We start from the raw sequence: 20,240 nt of genomic DNA, 5'->3' as shown, positions 1-20,240 counted from the left end.
ACACGAAAAAGTTCCAGCACATAATTCACTGTAAAAAAAAAAAATGTGTGTATTAAACCAACAAGATACAAAATGATAGCATATCACCCTTAGAGGTGTTGGTAGTCGTATTTCTGAACTTGGGACAGAGCTAGGCTAAGCGTTTCCCCCTGCTTCCAGTCTTTATGCTAAGCTAAGCTACGAATCCAGCTCTGACACTGATATGGTTCACTCTTGGAAAGAACGCAAATAAGGATATTTTTCTAAATGCTGAACTATTTCTTTAAAATCTATAATTTCAGATGACTTACTAACTTTTGCTTTTGGCTTATTAGTAAGTGAGAAACATGTACGCCTTTATTCATGACCTTATCAAACTTGTAACTGCAGGATTGATTTTTTATTATTAAATTAGACCCATTACCTTATAACTAATGACTTATTAACATTTGTAACTGTACACTTGATGGCTTATTAGAAATTGAGGAAATACGTTCCCCTAAAGTATCTAACTAAGGTCTTATTTATTACTTAGCTTGATTATTGACTTGACTTTTAATGACTCACCAGTCAAAGCAATTGTTCACAACATTGTCCTTATAAATGGCTTATAACTGATCTATAAAGCATTGACAAGTGGTTTATTAACAATTACGGAGGATATTAGTTACAACTTATACACCTTTATTAAGGGTGACTTTTTAGAAAGTGGTACCACTGTCTTTCTAAGAAATAACCAAAATCACACTGAAAAAGAAGTTAGAAGACATATTGTACAGCAGTTCATTAACACCCCGTCAACAACAGTTCCATAGCTCCCCGTTAACACTTGAGTATGCAGTATTGACCGATAGAGGACTACATGGATTGTCCAAATTTAAGAAAGCTAAACTTCCAGTATTTTTTAATGGTTGGTAATTCTATGAGTTTTAGGTTTATAAATTAACAAGGACACACTGTGTCATGGATATGAATCACCTGGTCAAGCCAATGCAGCCACAGCAGTTTTAATACTGGATCAGTTCCAGTCCAATCCGTTCCTGCAGGCAAGGAAACTACCAGCTGCCTGCACCAGTTTAGACACCAGGTTGTTTTAGACCTGCGCATGTCAACATGTCAAAGTGTGCAGCACAGGGATGGACTGACAATTTCCCAGTCTTAATATGAATCAAAAGTGTAATATGACATTGACAAAATATTAAATAGGTTATTCAATGCTAATTCTTTAACACAAAGCAACACATATTATATCAATAATAGCTAATAACCTATCTTTAAAATCATTTGTTTATTCAGGTTGAAGATAGTTGCAGCACAAAAGATGAAAGGGAGATTGCAGGGAAGTGCCAGGATGTACCAGGATGCTCTACATCACAATATTTCAAATGGCCCAAGTCAGATAGTCACAGCCTGGAACTATTTTTTGCTTACCACCCTCAGCAAAAGCCTAAACACCCGTCTCTACAGAGAGTGTTTAGTTGTAAAGATGGTACCAACCGCAAATGGCTAATAAACACAACCCCAATTATCATCATTGGTTTTGAGATGTTACTTGCTGTGAATACCTTGTCTGGTTGGCTACAGTATTGTGGCATAGTGACAAAGACCCCTTTGTCAAACTCTGACCATAATACACTCCATCTAATACCTACATATAAGACTGTTTTGAAGAGCAGTAAACCACTAACTAAGACAGTGACTGTATGGTCTGAAGACAGTATAGAGACACTGAAGGGCTCATTTCTCTGTACAGACTGGGACATTTTCCATGGTTTGGGTATTGATTAGGCCACTGACACTATTATGGATTATATTCAATTCTGTGAGGATTGTGTGGCCACCAAGAAAGTTATTACAATCTACCCTAACAACAAGCCATACATCACCAGAGAGTTAAAGGACTGTATCAACTGGAAATAAATGGCCTTTAGGAATCATGATAGGATGGGGCTGAAATCAGTTCAAAGGGAGCTTAATCAGTTATTAAGGGATGCAAGAAAGAAACTTAGGGATGTCATTGAAGAGAATTTTGCCTCTATGGACTCTAAAAAAACTTTGGGTCTCCATGAAATCCGTTACAAATATGACAACACAGAAAGGGCCGCATAATATATGATGAGCAGAGTAAAGCAGATGAATTTAACGATTTCTTTCTGAGGTTTGATACACAGGACTACTTTTTGGAATGTAATAATGTACTACAGTCATTTACAACTGACCTCTGTCCTAGGTTAGTAGTTGATCCCTTCAAAATACAGTCACTTTTCAGCCATGTATGTAAAAAGAAATCTGCAGGCCCGGACGGCATCTCTGCTTTTCTCCTTAAGACCTTTGCTGCAGAGCTAACCCCTGCGTGGTGCCCTGTGTTTCAGAGGTCTGTAGATTCCCATCTGGTTCCTGCTCTCTGGAAAAAATCTACCATTATTCCCATTCCAAAGAAACCCTGTCCTACAGAAAACAATGATTATAGACCGGTTTTAACTTCTGTTGTTATGAAATGTTTTGAAAAATACATGGTATCCATACTGAAATCTGAAGTCAACACTGAATTAGATCCACTCCAGTTTGCTTATAGGCAGGGGAGGAGTACAGATGATGCAATTAATAGCATCACCCACCTAACTCTTAAGCACCTGGAGGATCCCAAAGCCTATGCACGCCTTCTGTTCATTGATTTCAGTTCTGCTTTTAATACATTACGGCCTCATCTGCTCTTAGAGAAAATGACTCAGATGAATGTTAATCCTTCTATTATTAAATGGTTTTATTCTTTTTTAATAGATAAATAGAACCAAAATGTTAGGATTAACGACTCGTTTTCTGAATCAAAATGCATCAGTACGGGTGCACCTCAGGGTTGCGTAAGTTCACCGGTCCTGTTCACCCTTTATACTAACGACTGCACTAATAGTCTCCCGGGTAACCTGTTTTTTTTTTAATTTTCTGATGACACTGCCATTCTTAGTCTGCTTCATCAGAACTCAGGTCGGTGGGGGATCATACCCCTTTGTCTATTCATAGGGAGGATATCAAACAGGTCACTTCTTATAGGTATCTGGGCATCCACCTGGATAACCTTTTAAGCTGGAGTGACCACGTAGATTATGTATGTTCCCGTTTACAGCAAAGACTGTATTTTTTCCGCAGACTAAGGGTGTTTGGTGTCAGCCAGAACATCATGTTTTTATTTTATCAGGCAGTGATAGAGAGTGTTATCAGGTATGGGATGACAGCGTGGTTCGGCAGTCTCTCCACACAGTCCAAATCAAAGTTGCAGCGCCTGGTACAGACTGCTATGAAGGTGATGGGGAGGACTGATAAGCTCTCCCTTCAGTCCATCTATGAGTGGTCTGTACTTAGGCAGGCGCGGAGAGTATTGTTGGACCCGTCCCACATCCTTCAAACGGAATACGAGCTCCTGCCTGCTGGCAGAAGGTACAGAATCCCTAAAACTAAATTGAACCGTTTTAAATACTCCTTCCATCAAAATTTTAAATCAAAATTTAAATAGAGTGTACGATTTGTAATAGGCCTGAGAAGTGTGCAATAACCCAGTGTTCTGCATTTTTTTTATTTCTGTGTGTATGTAGCCTATGTGTATGTTTTTAGCTGTTATTTGTATTTTTACGTGTATCTATTGTCTGTAATGGCAGCTACTACTATGCACTACGCACTTTTGAGTCCATGACAAATTTCCCCTAGGGGACAATAAAGTATATTCTATTCTGTTCTATTCTATTCTATAGTATCAGGACTTCCTGGCTAGTGTCTGTCGCGCACAGCTAGGGGCGAATGGCCAGATGATGGGCCTATTTGGGAGAAAGTCCAGGGCTGTTTTTTAGCCCCAGTCCGTCCCTGGTGCAGCATACAAGCAAAGAAAGAAATTGCTTCTTTCTTAATAATCAGGCAATTAGAACAAATAACTTATATTCCTTTAACCAAAGAGCACCTTCAATAAATGCCTTCACACACTTATACTGAGTGTAGTCTGCAATGTTACTGTGTGTGTTGCCTGCAGGAGGAGTATAGTGCAGAACAGATCCAGTGGTATCCAATGCCTCTCAAGAACTTACACTCCTGTCTGGAGCTGATCTCCTCCAGACCGCACGGCATACTCCGCATACTGGACGATCAGACCTGCCTCCCCCAGGTACACACACACACACACACACACACACACACACACACACACACACACACACACACACACACACACACACACACACACACACACACACACACACGTTTGCGCCTTCATACAGAACAGAACAGAAAACAGGAACATACACTAGAAAGACCAAGACTCAGATAGTAACCTGTAACTTTGCCAGGCATTGTGATAAGTTATTAAAAACAGGACAATATATAATTTTCTCACTTTTGACATCCTCTATCAACACTTTGATAAGCAGAGGAAAAGCTCTCCTGTGTTTAATGACATGGCTTTGCTTACTTATATGACAGTGTGCCATGGTTATTTAGCCTGACAAGCCAGACCCACATCTAGATGTTGGGTCTGGGAACTCACCATTGACGGAGCTCAATCCGAGGGGCGGGAAACGGTTGTCTTTCAAATTTTCTCTTCACGCAATAGGATAGCGCTACAACCAAGCAGAGCAACGAAGAAGGTAGCAGAGCTAGTTGATAGATTAAACTTTAAACTTTTGCCGTATCCGGTCGGCAAAACTCCGAACACATCTTCCTTTTTTAAGAATAACTTGCCAGTGCCGTTCTTTGTTCTTTTCTCAAAGAACAGCTGAACTCCAAGTCTTCCAGAAGACCGCTGTTCCCAGCAGCAGCAGCCATAAGTCCGCCCACTGACTCTATACACGATGTGATTGGCCTGACCAGATTTTGGTTTTTCCAGCTCGCAAGTCAACGTAGAGTGCCTAGACCCCCCTAGCTGCAAAATAAATTTGCTGCCGCTAGGGTGCGTCTAGATTTCTAGGCTAATGGTTATTAGCATATAACCAGAGATTTTGCTTAGATTCAGAAGTGTTAAGACAACATGTTTCTATTTCGTTCTACATTGGACCTTGAGGGAGTGTAACGGAAAGTAAATGTGTGTGTGTTTTCAGTATTGTCAGTATTGGTTTTTTTCATCAGGCCACTGATCACACCTTCCTCCAGAAGTGCCACTATCACCATGGGAACAGCCCTTTCTATGCCAAGCCCAAGAACCCACTGCCAGTCTTCACTGTCTATCACTATGCTGGAGCTGTCACTTATCAGGTATCAGGCACAGCTCTCTCAGGGGCGATTCCAGGATTTTTTAGGTGGGGGAGGGGGGCACAGGGGGACCAATAACCAGTAAGGTGGGGCGGGGGTGATCTGCTTAGAAATATAGTAAATATTGGATAGGATATAACAACAATTTAATTCTGCTAAATAAAACATCACATACAATATCACATTCATTTTTAATTTCACTTGTTTTCATTTTAAACAAATTGTATATCCAAATACAATACACATTTTCTATAGGCTCAGTCTGCCACTTTAAAAAAAGAAAATTCCAGTGCTGGTTCCATGGTATCAGAATTTTGGATAGTCGTCATGGAAACATTAATTGGTCATGTAACAAGGGCTGGGTGGAAGATTGGCAGAACAGGCAGCCAAGTAACAGTACTGTGATCCAATGGAAGTCACAATTGTCAGATTGACAGCACTCTAGTCCAGTGGAATAGGGGGAGGGGGGGGGAGCCGGGCACTCAGGGGGGCCGGTGCCACCATAGATGGTGCCCCCCTGTGCCCCCCTTCTTGACCCGCCCCTGAGCTCACTGCTATATACAGCAGATCTGTCAAACAGCAGCCAGTGCTGCCAGAACAATGTCATTAAAAAATAAACTCTTTGAGTCTTTTTCCCCAGGTTCATAATTTCCTGAATAAGAACCACGACCAGTTCAGGACAGAAGTGGTGGAGCTTTTCGCCAGGAGTCGGCTAAAGGTAAACCAACTGGCATTAGACCCATATAGGGTGCTATTATGGGTCTTTTTGCATAGCTTAGCCAAATTTGCATAGCAGCCACAGAGGAAGCCCTTTGCTTGAATTGGTTGAAGCAAGAGATTTTGATCAGATTACACAGGTTTGTGTATCATTCAAACTAAATAACACCTTTAGTTAAGTTAGTGCATTTTACAGTGCTGTAACAAACTACTAATACTTATAAACAGCAGAGCAATAGGAGACTAATCCACAAACTATAAAATATGACTTGAAATGTGAAAAAAACTAATACATAAGTAAAATAAAATAAAATAAACCAAGACATTATATTAAAGACAAATCAGAGGTACCCAGAAATAACACGGATGATCCCAAACAACGCGCTTTGCAAGTACAACAAAAGATCGAAACAGTATTCTCACTGAACGTTGACATATACCCTTCTGTGATTATTCTTCCTTTAATATTAGACTAAATAATTCATATGTTCTGCTTTTTTAACTCAAGGATTAGGTATAATTTCCTATAAATGAGGTTTATTGACCATGATTTCCAAAAATAAGTGCTAATCTAGTGGTAATAAATTGATGTTAGTAGTGTTTATACATGGCAATGAAAAAAGTGCCAAAAACATTGAAAAAGCGCCAAAAGTGTAAAATAAATGTCAGAAAATTATTGATTTTCACTTTTGACCCGGGATGACGACAAGTGCATGGTTGAATGTTAGACAACACAAGGGTTAAGAAAATTGCACATCCAGGTACGTTAACCAATTTTAAATATTCCCAGGAAAGTTGCCGTGTGCTGAGCTCTCTCAGAAATGTAGAACATATAATCGATGATGTTATGTCTTAACAGTGACTTCTGTATCTTGTAATTATCTTATCATTGCAAAATCGGGAAAAAGGACAAATTCTTCTTCTCTGGTGTAAAATCTGTATTGCATCATTTGTTGTAATTACAAGACTACGACACAGTTATGGGAAACAGAAGTTATAATTACAGCATGATGTTGGTTTCTGTGGTGAAACACCCATATTTTTTAATTATGAGAAATAGATCTTTCCTTGTAATCATGAGATACAGGTTTGTTTTTTATTTTGCTTTGGTGATTGCAGTGTGCGTCCATCCTTTTTTGTCACTATACAATTAAAAAAAAAACAATTAGCAAGCACAAGAAAATGAAATATAAAAGTGTAAATGTTTTATTAGGTGTGTCATTGCTAGTGGTGAATAATTCTTCCACCACTGGCCAGTACATAATACAAAATGGATCAGTTTGAAGATATTGCATATATCAACATAAAATATATCAGTTGCTCCAAAAACATACTTACTGATGTGAACTCATTCATTTTGACAGTTTACCTGTGAATTTGCATGTTCGTCAGATGGTGTCGGTGCTGTTCCGGAAGGTTCAGGATGGTTACATTCAGCAGCGAGAGCTTGGCTGGAGAGGGAAGGGTCTCCGCCAGCTGCCCTCTACTGCTGCTTCCCACTTCCTTCAGTCGCTGAATGAGCTCACCGCTCGCCTGGACAGGTACCAACACACAGAGCACACTGATACCGAGCTGTCATTACCAAATCCAACTGAGGCCCTGTTTACACGACATCGCTCGCGGGTGAAAATGACAAAAATATCTTGGAGCTTAAAAACGCAAAAAAGTTAAACCACCCTCCAGAGTGGAAATCTTAAAAACGCTCCACCGTCGCGTTCCCATCTGCAGGGTAAATCCAGAGAGCTAGCTAGACTATCTGTCCAATCTGAGTTTTCTGTTGCACGACTAAAACTACTTTTGAACGTACACATGTTCCACCAAAACAAGTTCCTTCCCGAGGCTATTTTGCAGAGGCGCCGTGGCTCCGTCCTGTGCTTAGCGCCGCCCGTGACGATTATGATTGGTTTAAAGAAATGCCAATAAACCAGAGCACGTTTTTCTCCCATCCCAGAATGCTGTGTGACTAGTCAGACCCTCTTCTGCAGCACTGTGAAGGAAGGTCTGGCAATGTGAAACTAGATACCAGCTTTTGCTTCCCGATACCTGAACTTGCGTATCGGTCGATACCGAGAACGACCCGATACCAGTGTGTCATGTATTTTATTATGTTTTAACAGCAGTATACTACTAACCCTGTATGGATGTGTTATTATGATACAACTGAAAATAATGAGATGCCTGCACTCTAATTCTCCCAATACGTTTATTGTGCTGCAATGTTTCAACCCTGCTGGGTCTTCCTCATGCTCAAGGCTGTGCTATGATTTCTCTTTGTTGTCGGTCTGGCTCAGGTTAAACTTTTTGTGAAACATGAACAAACACAAACAAAGAATGCCAAAGAACTTTCTTTTATTATCTAGTTTGACCGTTTGATCGGTGCAGTGCACTGCAGTACTTGCCGATACCAGGACCTGATGAAATCGGGTTCCGTTACCTCGCGTGAGCATGGACGCCTGGCCAATCGTAGCGTGCAGATGCTATTGAAGGGCGGGTCTTGCCTAGAACTGCAGTGGGTTCCATAATAACAGCGTCAATCACACATACTGGTTAATACTCATTCCAGATGCCTGAAATTCACAATGCCTCTTTAAATACTATTTAAGTAGTTGTACATTTTTATTCCCAACTTGTATATATGCATACATTCTTTCCTTTGTATATGTTTTATCTTTATTTTTTGAATATTTGTTCTTGTATTCTATCCTATGTATTATTTTTTGTATTTTCTGTTGTGTGCTGTGTGTCTGATGTTTTGCTGCTATAACACTGCAATTTCCCTATTTGGGATCAATAAAGTCAATTTAATCTAATCTAATCTAAATATCCCATTTCTATAAAAGAGCCACAGATGCTTCTCAACCTTTCTTCACATGCATGTGGGTCTAACGTTTGAGTTTAAGTTCATGTTCACAGTTAAACAACTGAATAAAAACCAGAATTTGCATCAGTTTAGAAAAATAAAAAGCCCTAGAAAAATAAAAAAAAGCCCTAGAAAAATAAAATAATAAATATACATATCAATTACACATACAGTATGCACCCATACATTTATGCTCACATACACATAAAAAAAAAGCCACCCACTGGTCTATGTAAGTGCCTTAAATACAGTAAAATAAATAAAATGTGCATAATTTACAGCACATTGCACAGGCAACAGCAAACTCCAGAGACTTCAGCTCGCTGTTCCATTCAGTGCTTTGATGTCCAAACTGACTGCCGTAGGCAGCGTTGCTGTCTTTAGCCTGTTTGTTCTGCACCGTTAATAATATTTCCTGACGAATAACCTGTGTCAATGTTTTGTCCTTTAACTCTTAGATGCAAAACCACTTTTATTCGTTGTCTGAAGCCAAACTACGTCAAGGTAACCCCAGATAACCCCCAGATACTTTATAGGCTACTATCCTAACATCAGTCGAAAATGTATGACCATGTACCATCTCTCGCACGTCATCTGTCAGCTTCCTGGGATCTTTGACGTGGACTATGTGTTGGCCCAGCTGAGGCATGCTGGGATGTTGGAGACCATCCACATCAGGAAAGAGGGTTTCCCCATACGGATACAGTACTCCTACTTCATCGAGAGGTGCTGCAAACATACAAAGACTCTCTGTCTGCACTATCACAAAAGTACTTTAATGTTTATTAATTTGCTTTCACTTTTTACTTCTCTTGTCTTATTTTCCTCACCTTGCCTTTTCTCGCACCTACTGCTTTTCATTAATGGCGGCCTAGTTGAAGGATGTTCAGTATTGAGCTTCATTTTGTCCCCATTGGGGATCAAAATAATTCAGCAGGGATATGTAGACCAGAAAGGGGGAAATTCCACCCATCCGCTTTTGGTTCAAAACTCTGCTTGAAAAACAAAACGTAGCGATGTAAATGAAGCCTGAGAAAAGCTTGAAGTCAGTGTGTGTTGTGTTTGGTAGATACGGGGTTCTGCTGAGCCAGCGGCTGAGTGAGGTGTCAGACAAAGAGCAGTCACTGGCTCTGCTGGACATGGTGGGTGCCGAGGAGGGACAGTACCAGCTGGGACTCACCAAGGTGCCAAACTGCCCCACTCGCGACACTACTGATTAAAAAGTGTGTACTCTCCATCGTCATGTTTAGATGTATGTGTGTATCTTTGTTAGCTGTTCCTCAAGGAGCTTCTGTACCAGCAGCTGGAGGAAAAGTGGAACAGCACCCAGACCTGGGCTGCCATCACCATCCAGAGGAACATCAGAGGCTTCATCTGCAGGAGGAACTTCAGGTTCTTCAAGGAGAAAGCCATCGTCATCCAGAGCCACATCCGGGGACACCAGGCCAGGTACGGAAAGGAGGAAGATCAGACAGGAGAAGAGTATCCAATCCAAATGTTCAACTTTTTTAATATACTCTAGGTGTCTTTAATGACAAAACAACATAATAAAATACGGAAAACACTGCTTAACAAGTCGTGAAATTGGGGTGCCTGGGTAGCTCACCTGGTAGAGCGTGCACCCATATACAGAGGCTCAGTCCTCGCCGCAGGTTGCAACCGAACCTTTGCTGCATGTCATTCCCCCTCTCTCTCCCCTTTCATGTCTAAGCGGTCCTATTAAATAAAGGCCTAAAATGCCCCAAAAAATAATGATCTAAAAAAAAAAGTCATGAAATCCAGATTTTACTTAAGTAAAAGTAAACAAGTGTATCCACAGTCAAATGTCCCACACAGCACGCTGTTGTACAGATGTTAAACGTACAATGTGTAATTTTCTGCCTAGGGGTCTCTCCAGTGTTGGGCAAGTTACTGAAAATTAGTAATTAGTTACAGTTACTAGTTACTTCTTTTAAAAGTAATTGAATTACTTTACCAATTACTGCATATCAAAAGTAATTAGTTACTAGGAGAAGTAACTTTTAAGTCTCCTTTTTAAATGTAAATATGAACAGTACTGAACAGTCAAACCCAATAAATATAATTTTTAGACCTATTTATTGTAATACTGCCAACAGGGCAACAGGCCTTCAAATCAAGCAGTACAAACGTCCCTTTTAATACTTGAAACGAAATAGCAACTATCTCAATCATTTAACAGTGTTTTTTTTTTTTTCCACATTAGGCCCAATGAAATAAAAGTGATTGGCCTACAGTATACCTAGCAATCAATTTATTCAGCTCTGCCTGGCTTATCGGCTGCACTGCAGTCCGTGTAAAATCTAGCTGTGGTTGTTTGCATGGAGTGGCACCTTCAGCAACCGTAGGGCGGGGCTCTTTCGCTACTAGCTTTGTCGAAGCGTGTTGCTTCAACAGGTGCTTCATAAGATTTGAATTGCTACTGTTAGACGTGGATAGGTTCTTTACAACTGCACATAATTGACAACTCACCACTAAATTTTTGACTTTAATTTCGATGAGCGAAAAGTAATGTCTGTCATATAGTTAGAATGCGCCTGCGCATATACTGTGATATATACGGTAGTTAAAATGTGCCTGCGCATATACTGTGATATATAGGGTAACACCCAAAACGTGTGTGTCACTGCTCACTTGTTACTTGCATCTGGAGTTCAGAGTAAAGAAGACTAAATGATAAACTGCCTCCTTCGTTATCATTTTGCAATGTCAATACTTCCAGGAGAGAAAGCTCATTGTATCTGGCCATGCTGTGGTTTAATGCTCATTGTTCGATTGGTGTATCATTGCGCCACCATAAGGTCCTGCGACGTTAGATCAGAAGCAGCTAAAGTAGACCTATCTGTCTTGTCTGCAAGCGTTCATTTTTCACAAAAGAGAGTAACACAAGTAACGAACTCATTTAAATTTCAGCAATTGTAATTGCGTTACTTGATGAAAAAAATATTTAGTTACATGCTCGTTACCGCTAAAAGTAGTGGAATTACAATCCCAACACTGGGTCTCTCAATCAAAACAATGGATGTAAACACACAGACAGTAACATACATGGACACACTTCAGCCATATACTTCGACGGAGACCAGTGAAGTCACTTTTCCGGTGATGGCTGAGCGTTACTGCGCAGCCTCAAACTGAGCTTGACGACATAGATGTGAGTGAGCAACCTGTCTGAAAGTTGGAAGTCTTCTGGTAGCTGTGCATAGAGAAATCTCAATCATTCCCAATCTTGCAGAGACGGAGAGCGTAGCTATAAGGAGATAACATAGGCACAGGCTAATTGATGCTAACTAAAATGCTAGTTAACATTAGTAATTAAACTTAAACAGCTAATGTAAGTTGAAACTGCCTGCGAGCTTCTCCTGTACTATACAGTAATTTCTCTACTGTGCGACAGAAAGTCGCATGGTTATGACACAATCGTTAGCCTATTTTGACAAAAACGGTTGCTACAGGGCCATAACGTGAGATACAAGGTAATCGAGCCTTTTATACATTTTCGTGTTTCTTAAGAAATAAACAATGGACAAAGAGAGTCTTTAAACGCTTCAGATGTAAAGTTATTCGCTGTCAAAATGCCGCCAAAATGAATGGGAGTCAATGGGATGATAACGGAAGGTGATGGCTGCTTAGCCTAGAATCTCCCCATAGGAGCTACGCTTTCCGGATGCTCGCTTACCCCCTTGGTAAACACGGACTTTTGATAATGTCGTGAAGTGGCATTATGGGAATTGTAGTTTTCATTGTTTAACACAATTGCCGATTAAAATATATCTGTTCACGGATTGGTTTATCCATTACAGTTTTATCCACGTTACGTTTAGTAACGTCTATTCATGTCATTCTGATAAAATAGCGGCAGTTTCCCCCAGATAATTACGTTTTCTTGATTTGATTTGTATTGGTAATGTTAGTTAGCTAACGTTAGTTGACCGGTTAGCGAGCAAGCAAGCTAACATTAGCCACTCAGCTAAAACCACAATATCACAATATATATAAGTCAGTGTGACTATTTGGATGTTTACAGCACCGGGGGGAAAGGGTTTGTTGTAACGTTACTCAACTATGCTGAGAGACTCACTTCGCGGCTGGGACTGGCCGCCGAGTATCTCCAGGGCTGGCCGGAGATAACAGCCGAGGATACGCCTAGCTACATCAATAGGATGGCTGCCGGATGTTGCTATCGAACTCCCCATACCTTCACCATTTGCCTGCAGGACAGTCACCATTTGTCGGTCAATCTTAACTGTAAAGAACACCGCTAAATGCTAAAGGGGGGAGAATTTCAGCACAACACCACGGCCAGCCAGTCTCCTACGCCTGGGGGCGATTTTGCCTGTTTCCCCAATGGAACATAAAGCTTTCTGTTACTGCCATTAGCATCGTTATCACCCAGCGCTGGAGTTTGTGCTGGCTGGGTTAGGATTGCTGTAAGTTAATGATAGTGGTTGGCTGCTGGCTAACATTGGATGTGTTGTGTCCCTGGTGCTGTTGTCCGCTCTCATCCAGACTAAAGTCCCTTAGCGGCGGGGAGTGAGGCAGAAAAACCAGGGTGGGATAGCTGGCTAATTAGCATGCGATTCGTCCTTTATCTATACAGCTAACATTAATGCTAGCTGGCGAACGTAATCGTGGGTTAGCCCAGTGCTGTTTAACATTAACTTTACCTTGATCAAAACAATTATACCTAAAATAACTTCATGCGCGTGTTGAACGATGTTGTAACCTTATAAGTTATAACATTCCCCACCAAGGGTTAGCATGAGCTACTTGTCAACGTTGCACATAACGTTAAGCTGGATCGATCAATATTGAAATGTATCAATAAATAAGGTCTCTGCTGTATTACTGTGTTGTAAGTGGCATGTAATCAATGACAAAATGATGCTGTGTGGCAGAAACCAAGCTGTATTACGGTTAATGAGTATATCTTTTTGTGACATTGTATGATTTACAATTACTCTCGAACGTATCATCTGGGTGCCCGTGTTTTGACGGAAGTTAGAGGAACCAGAGGGGTCAAAGGTTTTATAACGCCACTGTCAGGCGAGTAAACGAAACGTCCCGTGTCATTAAAATAAAATGGGTTTGAACATTGTAGGAAACATTTGGGGTAGTGTAAGTACACAACTCAGCAAAATATATAACATAGGTATAGCTGTTTTTAGACATTTTAATGCAAAAATGTTACATATTGTACCTTTAACAGACTCATTTATCTATAAAAGAAGGAATGTAAATTAAGTCAACAAGCCAAGTTAGCCCTCTGAGCTAATGCGTGCTAACTACTGTAGCCGAGGGTAATAAAACTAAAACACAGGGACTCCGTAATCGGAATCAGCATGAACCAAGGCGGCCAACACACTTTTATTAAAGGTGACCTATTATGCTTTTCCATATTTTCTGTCTGTAATGTTACAATGTTGAATTTTAATGTTAAATGTGGTTTATGCTCCGGTTTGTTTTTCTTTTCTTCGGTTTCAACAGTTTTTTCTACTCTCGGCCCCGTATCACATCATACAGAGCCGGGTTTCTACAGTGCCTGTGCAAAATCTGTTTTTGTGTGTGTTTTTAGAGAAAAGAGAGCCACTTACAACTCCATTCACGGAAGTCAATAAATTTGTTCTGTGGTGTGACAAGAACCATCTCACCATTAACATTAAAAAAACTGAGGAGATGGTGTTTGACCCTCGGTCGGTGGGGGATCATACCCCTTTGTCTATTCATAGGGAGGATATCAAACAGGTCACTTCTTATAGGTATCTGGGCATCCACCTGGATAACCTTTTAAGCTGGAGTGACCACGTAGATTATGTATGCTCCCGTTTACAGCAAAGACTGTATTTTTTCCGCAGACTAAGGGTGTTTGGTGTCAGCCAGAACATCATGTTTTTATTTTATCAGGCAGTGATAGAGAGTGTTATCAGGTATGGGATGACAGCGTGGTTTGGCAGTCTCTCCACACAGTCCAAATCAAAGTTGCAGCGCCTGGTACAGACTGCTATGAAGGTAATGGGGAGGACTGATAAGCTCTCCCTTCAGTCCATCTATGAGTGGTCTGTACTTAGGCAGGCGCGGAGAGTATTGTTGGACCCGTCCCACATCCTTCAAACGGAATACGAGCTCCTGCCTGCTGGCAGAAGGTACAGAATCCCTAAAACTAAATTGAACCGTTTTAAATACTCCTTCGTACCAGTCTCCATCAAAATTTTAAATCAAAATTTTAAATAGATTGTAAGATTTGTAATAGGCCTGAGAAGTATGCAATAACCCGGTGTTCTGCATTTTTATTTATTTAATTTATTTATTTTGTGTGTATGTAGCCTATGTGTATGTTATTTGTATTTTTACGTGTATCTATTGTCTGTAATGGCAGCTACTACTATGCACTACGCACTTTTGAGTCCATGACAAATTTCCCCTAGGGGACAATAAAGTATATTCTATTCTATTCTATTCATACATAGGCACCACAATGTGAGCATGTAGGACATTCAAACAGTGAGGTCTTGCTCAGCATGTGCCTATAATCACTATGAAGTTCCTCTTGGAAGAAGTCTCACATGCATAAATCCTCCATGTTGGGCAGCAACAACCGTATTAGAAGCATTGTCTGTTACGAAAACTAAGTCGTGGTCATTCAGATGCCATTCATCTGCTACCCTCTTCAACAAGTCGGCCACATTTGCTCGTACATTGCTCTTGTTTGGAGCACAAGTGACACTAGCTGCCAATCATCGTTGATGGAATGTGCGGTTACGGTAACAGGTCGCTTTTATTCCAACTCTGAGTGGTATCGAGAAATGTGGTTTCTCAGATTTGTTGTATTTCCGAAGTATTTGATTTGAGTTCCACACACCTTACACAGGTCTTGTCCAGCTTCCCCGCGACCTCATAGAACCCAAAATGCTGCCATATGGCAGCTTTAAAGTAGCCGGTGCAGGTCGTAAAGGTTTGTTACTCGCCATTGTAGCCATTTTGTCACCACTTAAACAACTTGCACGTGTTTGGTGCGCATGTGTGCATAGCAGAGAACCGGCAGGCAGAAAGGAGAGTTTTCTGTAGCGCTCTGCAGCAGGCAAACAGAATTTTGCAGCAGGCAAACTAATTTAATTTTTAAAATTCCAATTATCTGCATCGAGCATCAAATCGTTCTAGAGAGAATTGCGATGCATCTATGAATCGATTATTTTTACCACCCCTATTAAATATGTGACTCAAAAAGTGTCTGGTAGCCTGCCTATAAGTGGCATCATGCTCTGTCTGCCACTTGTTGTCTGTAGCTGGTTGTGCTTTGCATTTGTGGAAATGTGCCAATCTGTGCTTCTCTTACCGATAGTAACATAATAAATATATACATATATATATATATATATATATATATATATATATATATATATATATATATATATATATATATAACAATATCTTTTGCATTTCTAATCCAAACAACGTCAAACTTGGCCTGTTTACACCTGTAAATTTTGAATCCATCAGACTAACAGTTCGAGAGATATGCGAATAACACACACACAGACAGACAGACGTTTCTGTAATTGATAGATAGATAGATAGATAGATAGATAGATAGATAGATAGATAGATAGATAGATAGATGGCCATCTGCTCCAGGCAAGCGTGCTGCAGTGTTTGCATTACATACACTGCTACATGTAGCTACATGCTAACATCAGGGAAAACTGTAATCTCGGTTGCAGATGCTGGTGGTTGTAAATTGCTGAAAATTACGCCTATGGATACAACTAAGCACTTTTTACAGTGTATAGCTGTTCAGGGTCCTTTACCACGGGCCCCCAGGCAGTTTGCCTATCTTTGCCTAAAGGTAAAATCTGCTCTTGGTGCTTTTTCCCATGAACCAAAGTGTGTTTCACTGGTGTTTCTGATGGTGAGTAGCTGTGACTGAGGTCAGGTCAGAGAGTCAGAGAGTGATACACTAACGTGAAGCACTAAGTAAGAGTAAGATGTGTTTGTGTGTTGCTGCCCCGTCTCTTTTTCTAGGAAGCAGTACAAGCGTCTGAGGCAGTCCTTCACACAGTTCTGGGCGGTGATGATGATAACGAGGGACACCATCAAGAGACGCCATTGGAGGAAGGTAGATATGAGAGAGATAAAGACAGTTGGTTGGGTTTGCTTGGCAACCTCATGTTTGTCGACTTTATTGTGCTATAAATCTTTGCACGATTACACAATACCAGCAGCTTAACACTACAGCATGACTTGTAATAGGAAATATGTATCCATACTCAGCGATAACGCCCTCACATCCATGTTTGGGGTCAAAGTGTAATTTTTTTTTCTACTAGGATCTCCTTTCTTTTTCATTTCCTCTCAAATGATCCACCTGTAGTGTTGCCTGTATTGTTGTGGCAATGGTCTGTATAAATAATTCCCAATTATGTTCCCAGTTTGTCTTGTTACCTCGAGTATCGACCAACTCAATACAATATTTGTGAATGGAATTTAATTTGTGGTATCCAAAAAATTTAAAATATGATATTTGAAGCGGCACTTATCAAAACATTTTTCACATATAAAAATGGATCAAATGACTGTGTAATGTGGGAGGTGTCGCTCATATTGTCGCCCAAATTGGCAAAGACTAAACCAGAGCTAAAAGTAGAGTCAGTGTTGGGCTTACTACCTATTAGGTGGTTACAAACATGCTAATGTTGCCCTGTCTAGTCTTTGTAAATAGATACGTTTATACAGTTAGATGATGACGCGGCACTATTGTTCGTGTTCTTCATTTCTGTAAATCAGTTGATATGTGGGGTGTCTTCAGTTAACAAATTATTAGTATACAGTATAGACAAGTTTCAAGTTAAATCATATCAACCAGGTCAAGTTCAGTAACACTTTACTTGAAGGTATCTACATAAGCGTGACATGACACTGTCATGAACGTGTCATAAACAGGTCGGGTTAGGTTAGGGTTAAAACACTGCGCCCGGCATGGTGTCATGAACACATGACACTGTCATGACACATGAACCCTAACCCTACCAGTGGTCCCCTTGTGCCCGTGCCCCTCGCAGCGGCCATTCCGGGCGTTGTGTTTTAACCCTAACCTAACCTGAACCGTAACTTGAAAAACCGAATGACACTTACTAAAAGAAGCATTATGTCATAAATGTTTATGACTTGTTTATAATTTTTATGACACGTTCACTCTTATGTAGATACCTTCAAGTAAAGTGTAACCAAATTTTCTTCTGACGGCATTGGATTGTGTAAAAACAAAAACCCAAGTGAAAAATGAAAGCTGAAGAGGTAAATGTGTGACTGCTGTGCGAATGAACCACTGGGTGTGTTCATTCTTGTACATATTTTACTATTGGCAACCGTTTCCCTTATAAGATTTCATCCCATTCCTTTAAATAGCTTCCTTATCTTGCATTAATCATGTCACGCACGCACGCACGCACGCACACACCCTCAGCCACACTCCGGTCTTGGACTTCAACCCCTCTCAGTGAAATTTGAAGCAGCACTGCATCTCTCCTTCCGCCTTCTGAAACCTGTCTATCTAACTTCCAGCTCCACAGCTCTAACAGGTAGGCTGCCTTTTTCTTTTACCCTCTGTATCAGATCAGATGCAAAAAAATGTCTTCAGCCCTTTTAGTTTATTCTGTTGGGGAACTAGTTTGCACCATGAATACAGTGGAAACTATGGATTGTAGTAGTCCGTTTCAGGTTTCAAAACAGTCTGGGGACACTTCTTCCAGCTGCTGCTTCCTGTGTGTCATCTCTTTTTTCTTTTCTCGCCTCAGCTGTCAACTAAACTGGCAATTGCGTTCTTTTTGTTAGTCCTTTTTCTTCCGTTGTATCCCAGTGCCATCTTCTATGTGGTGTTATTGTTTTATGAGGCTTGGACTATGAACAGTAGAGCTGTCAGGCTAACAGGCCTATGTCAGCGCTTCGGGTTAGAATAGTAACAGTAATAGTAATAGTCATGAGCTGTACCTTAGAATAGTTAGTGTAAGTAACTAAACAACAATATTTGGAGTTTGACAGATTTTGGCCTTAATGTGACATCAGTTAGTCAGTGTCATCTACCTCTGATGCAATATAAATGATGCAGTTTGACTAATGACATATTTGTTAGTAGAACTGATTCATTCTCACTTCTCGTCTATGACCTGAATTAACATTCAGTCAAATTCCACTCAAGGTCTACGAATGTACACTCCTATTTTTTTATTTTTAGCTTTAAAGTCCTATAGGTAACACACAGGATCTGTGTGTTGTGTGTACTTTATTAGGAAGCTTCCTATATTATTGTGTAATTGTGTGGTGCATTAATTACTGCAAATGAAGTCAGTGTTCTCTTGGTACACTTACATTTTTTTAATGAATTGCTAGTGTAATCCAGAGAGTTGGTCAGTGCACTGCAGGTCAAATTAGTTTTTCTGTGTGGATCATGTAACAGACAGGCACACAGTTCAAATATGAGCAATAATACATAAATATGGACTTTAAATGGATCTCTAAAGGGCATTAAAGGGCTCTGGAGGAGCTGAGAAAACAACCCAGATGACATCATAGTGATGATATCAGTGTTGTCTCATCTTAGGCTTGGAGAGTACAATATTTTATCAGATAGCCTATGTTATAATATGTGCATGTGGAGTTTGAAAGATGTTGTCTTTTATCAGGCAGAGAGGGTCTAACATAAGAAGGTATAGAGTTGCATTATGGGAAATGTTGTCTAGGGTTTTGGGGGCTTAAAAGTCAATATATGTCGGCCTCTGCTGCTATGATTTTGAACATTCTTTCTAATGCCGATCTGACACCAAACAACTTTTCAAGCGATTCCACTGTCACGGACACATTTCCAATATGGGAATGAAATCCTGAGAGTCTTGCTAGAGTTGGGGCGTGCTCCCGTCGTCTCAATCGTTTGTTGTAAGGTGGTCATAAAGCTCAGTCCGAGCTGTCCTTAGTTAGTCCCTTTTCCTGTTTTGACGTCCTTCATGTTTGATATTATCATAAGTTTTAAAGTGGTCATATTATGCTCATTTTCAGGTTCATAATTGTATTTAGAGGTTATATCAGAATAGGTTTACATGGTTTAATTAAAAAAAACTGTTGTACTGCACATTGCTGCAGATCCTCTTTTCACCCTGTGTGTTGAGCTCTCTGTTTTAGCTACAGAGTGAGACATCTTAATTCTGTTCCATCTTTGTTGGGAGTCGCACATGCGCAGTAGCTAGGTAAGGACTACTAGCCAGTCAGAAGCAGAGTATGAGGGCGTGCCCTGACAGTACCTAGGTAAGGACTACTAGCCAGTCAGGAGCAGAGTATGAGGGCGTGCCATGCTAGCAGCTAGGTGAGCATTATAACGTGTGTTCCAAAGTGACCACGTTTGTCTCTGAAGTAAAGGCTGGACTACAATAGAGCTGTTTGGAGCAGTTTG

The 20,240-nt window shown here is 40.4% G+C and overlaps 1 protein-coding gene across 1 annotated transcript in view; it reads left to right on the top strand.

Annotated features, from left to right (window-relative positions):
• Positions 1 to 20,240, top strand: part of myo15b (myosin XVB) — a 96,220-nt gene that overhangs the window by 7,173 nt on the left and 68,807 nt on the right. Inside the window, exons 11-19 of the mRNA XM_039787626.1 lie at positions 3,998 to 4,129; positions 5,086 to 5,211; positions 5,849 to 5,926; positions 7,318 to 7,466; positions 9,244 to 9,289; positions 9,387 to 9,511; positions 9,855 to 9,969; positions 10,059 to 10,234; positions 16,823 to 16,916. Coding sequence (XP_039643560.1) covers positions 3,998 to 4,129; positions 5,086 to 5,211; positions 5,849 to 5,926; positions 7,318 to 7,466; positions 9,244 to 9,289; positions 9,387 to 9,511; positions 9,855 to 9,969; positions 10,059 to 10,234; positions 16,823 to 16,916 — 1,041 coding nt within the window. The remainder of the gene's footprint in view (positions 1 to 3,997; positions 4,130 to 5,085; positions 5,212 to 5,848; positions 5,927 to 7,317; positions 7,467 to 9,243; positions 9,290 to 9,386; positions 9,512 to 9,854; positions 9,970 to 10,058; positions 10,235 to 16,822; positions 16,917 to 20,240) is intronic.

The sequence above is a fragment of the Perca fluviatilis genome, chromosome 21, assembly GCF_010015445.1.
Source record: "Perca fluviatilis chromosome 21, GENO_Pfluv_1.0, whole genome shotgun sequence".
Classification (NCBI taxonomy): domain Eukaryota; kingdom Metazoa; phylum Chordata; class Actinopteri; order Perciformes; family Percidae; genus Perca; species Perca fluviatilis.
Note: the sequence above shows the minus strand (reverse complement) of the source record. Positions and strands in the feature narration are given on the sequence as shown.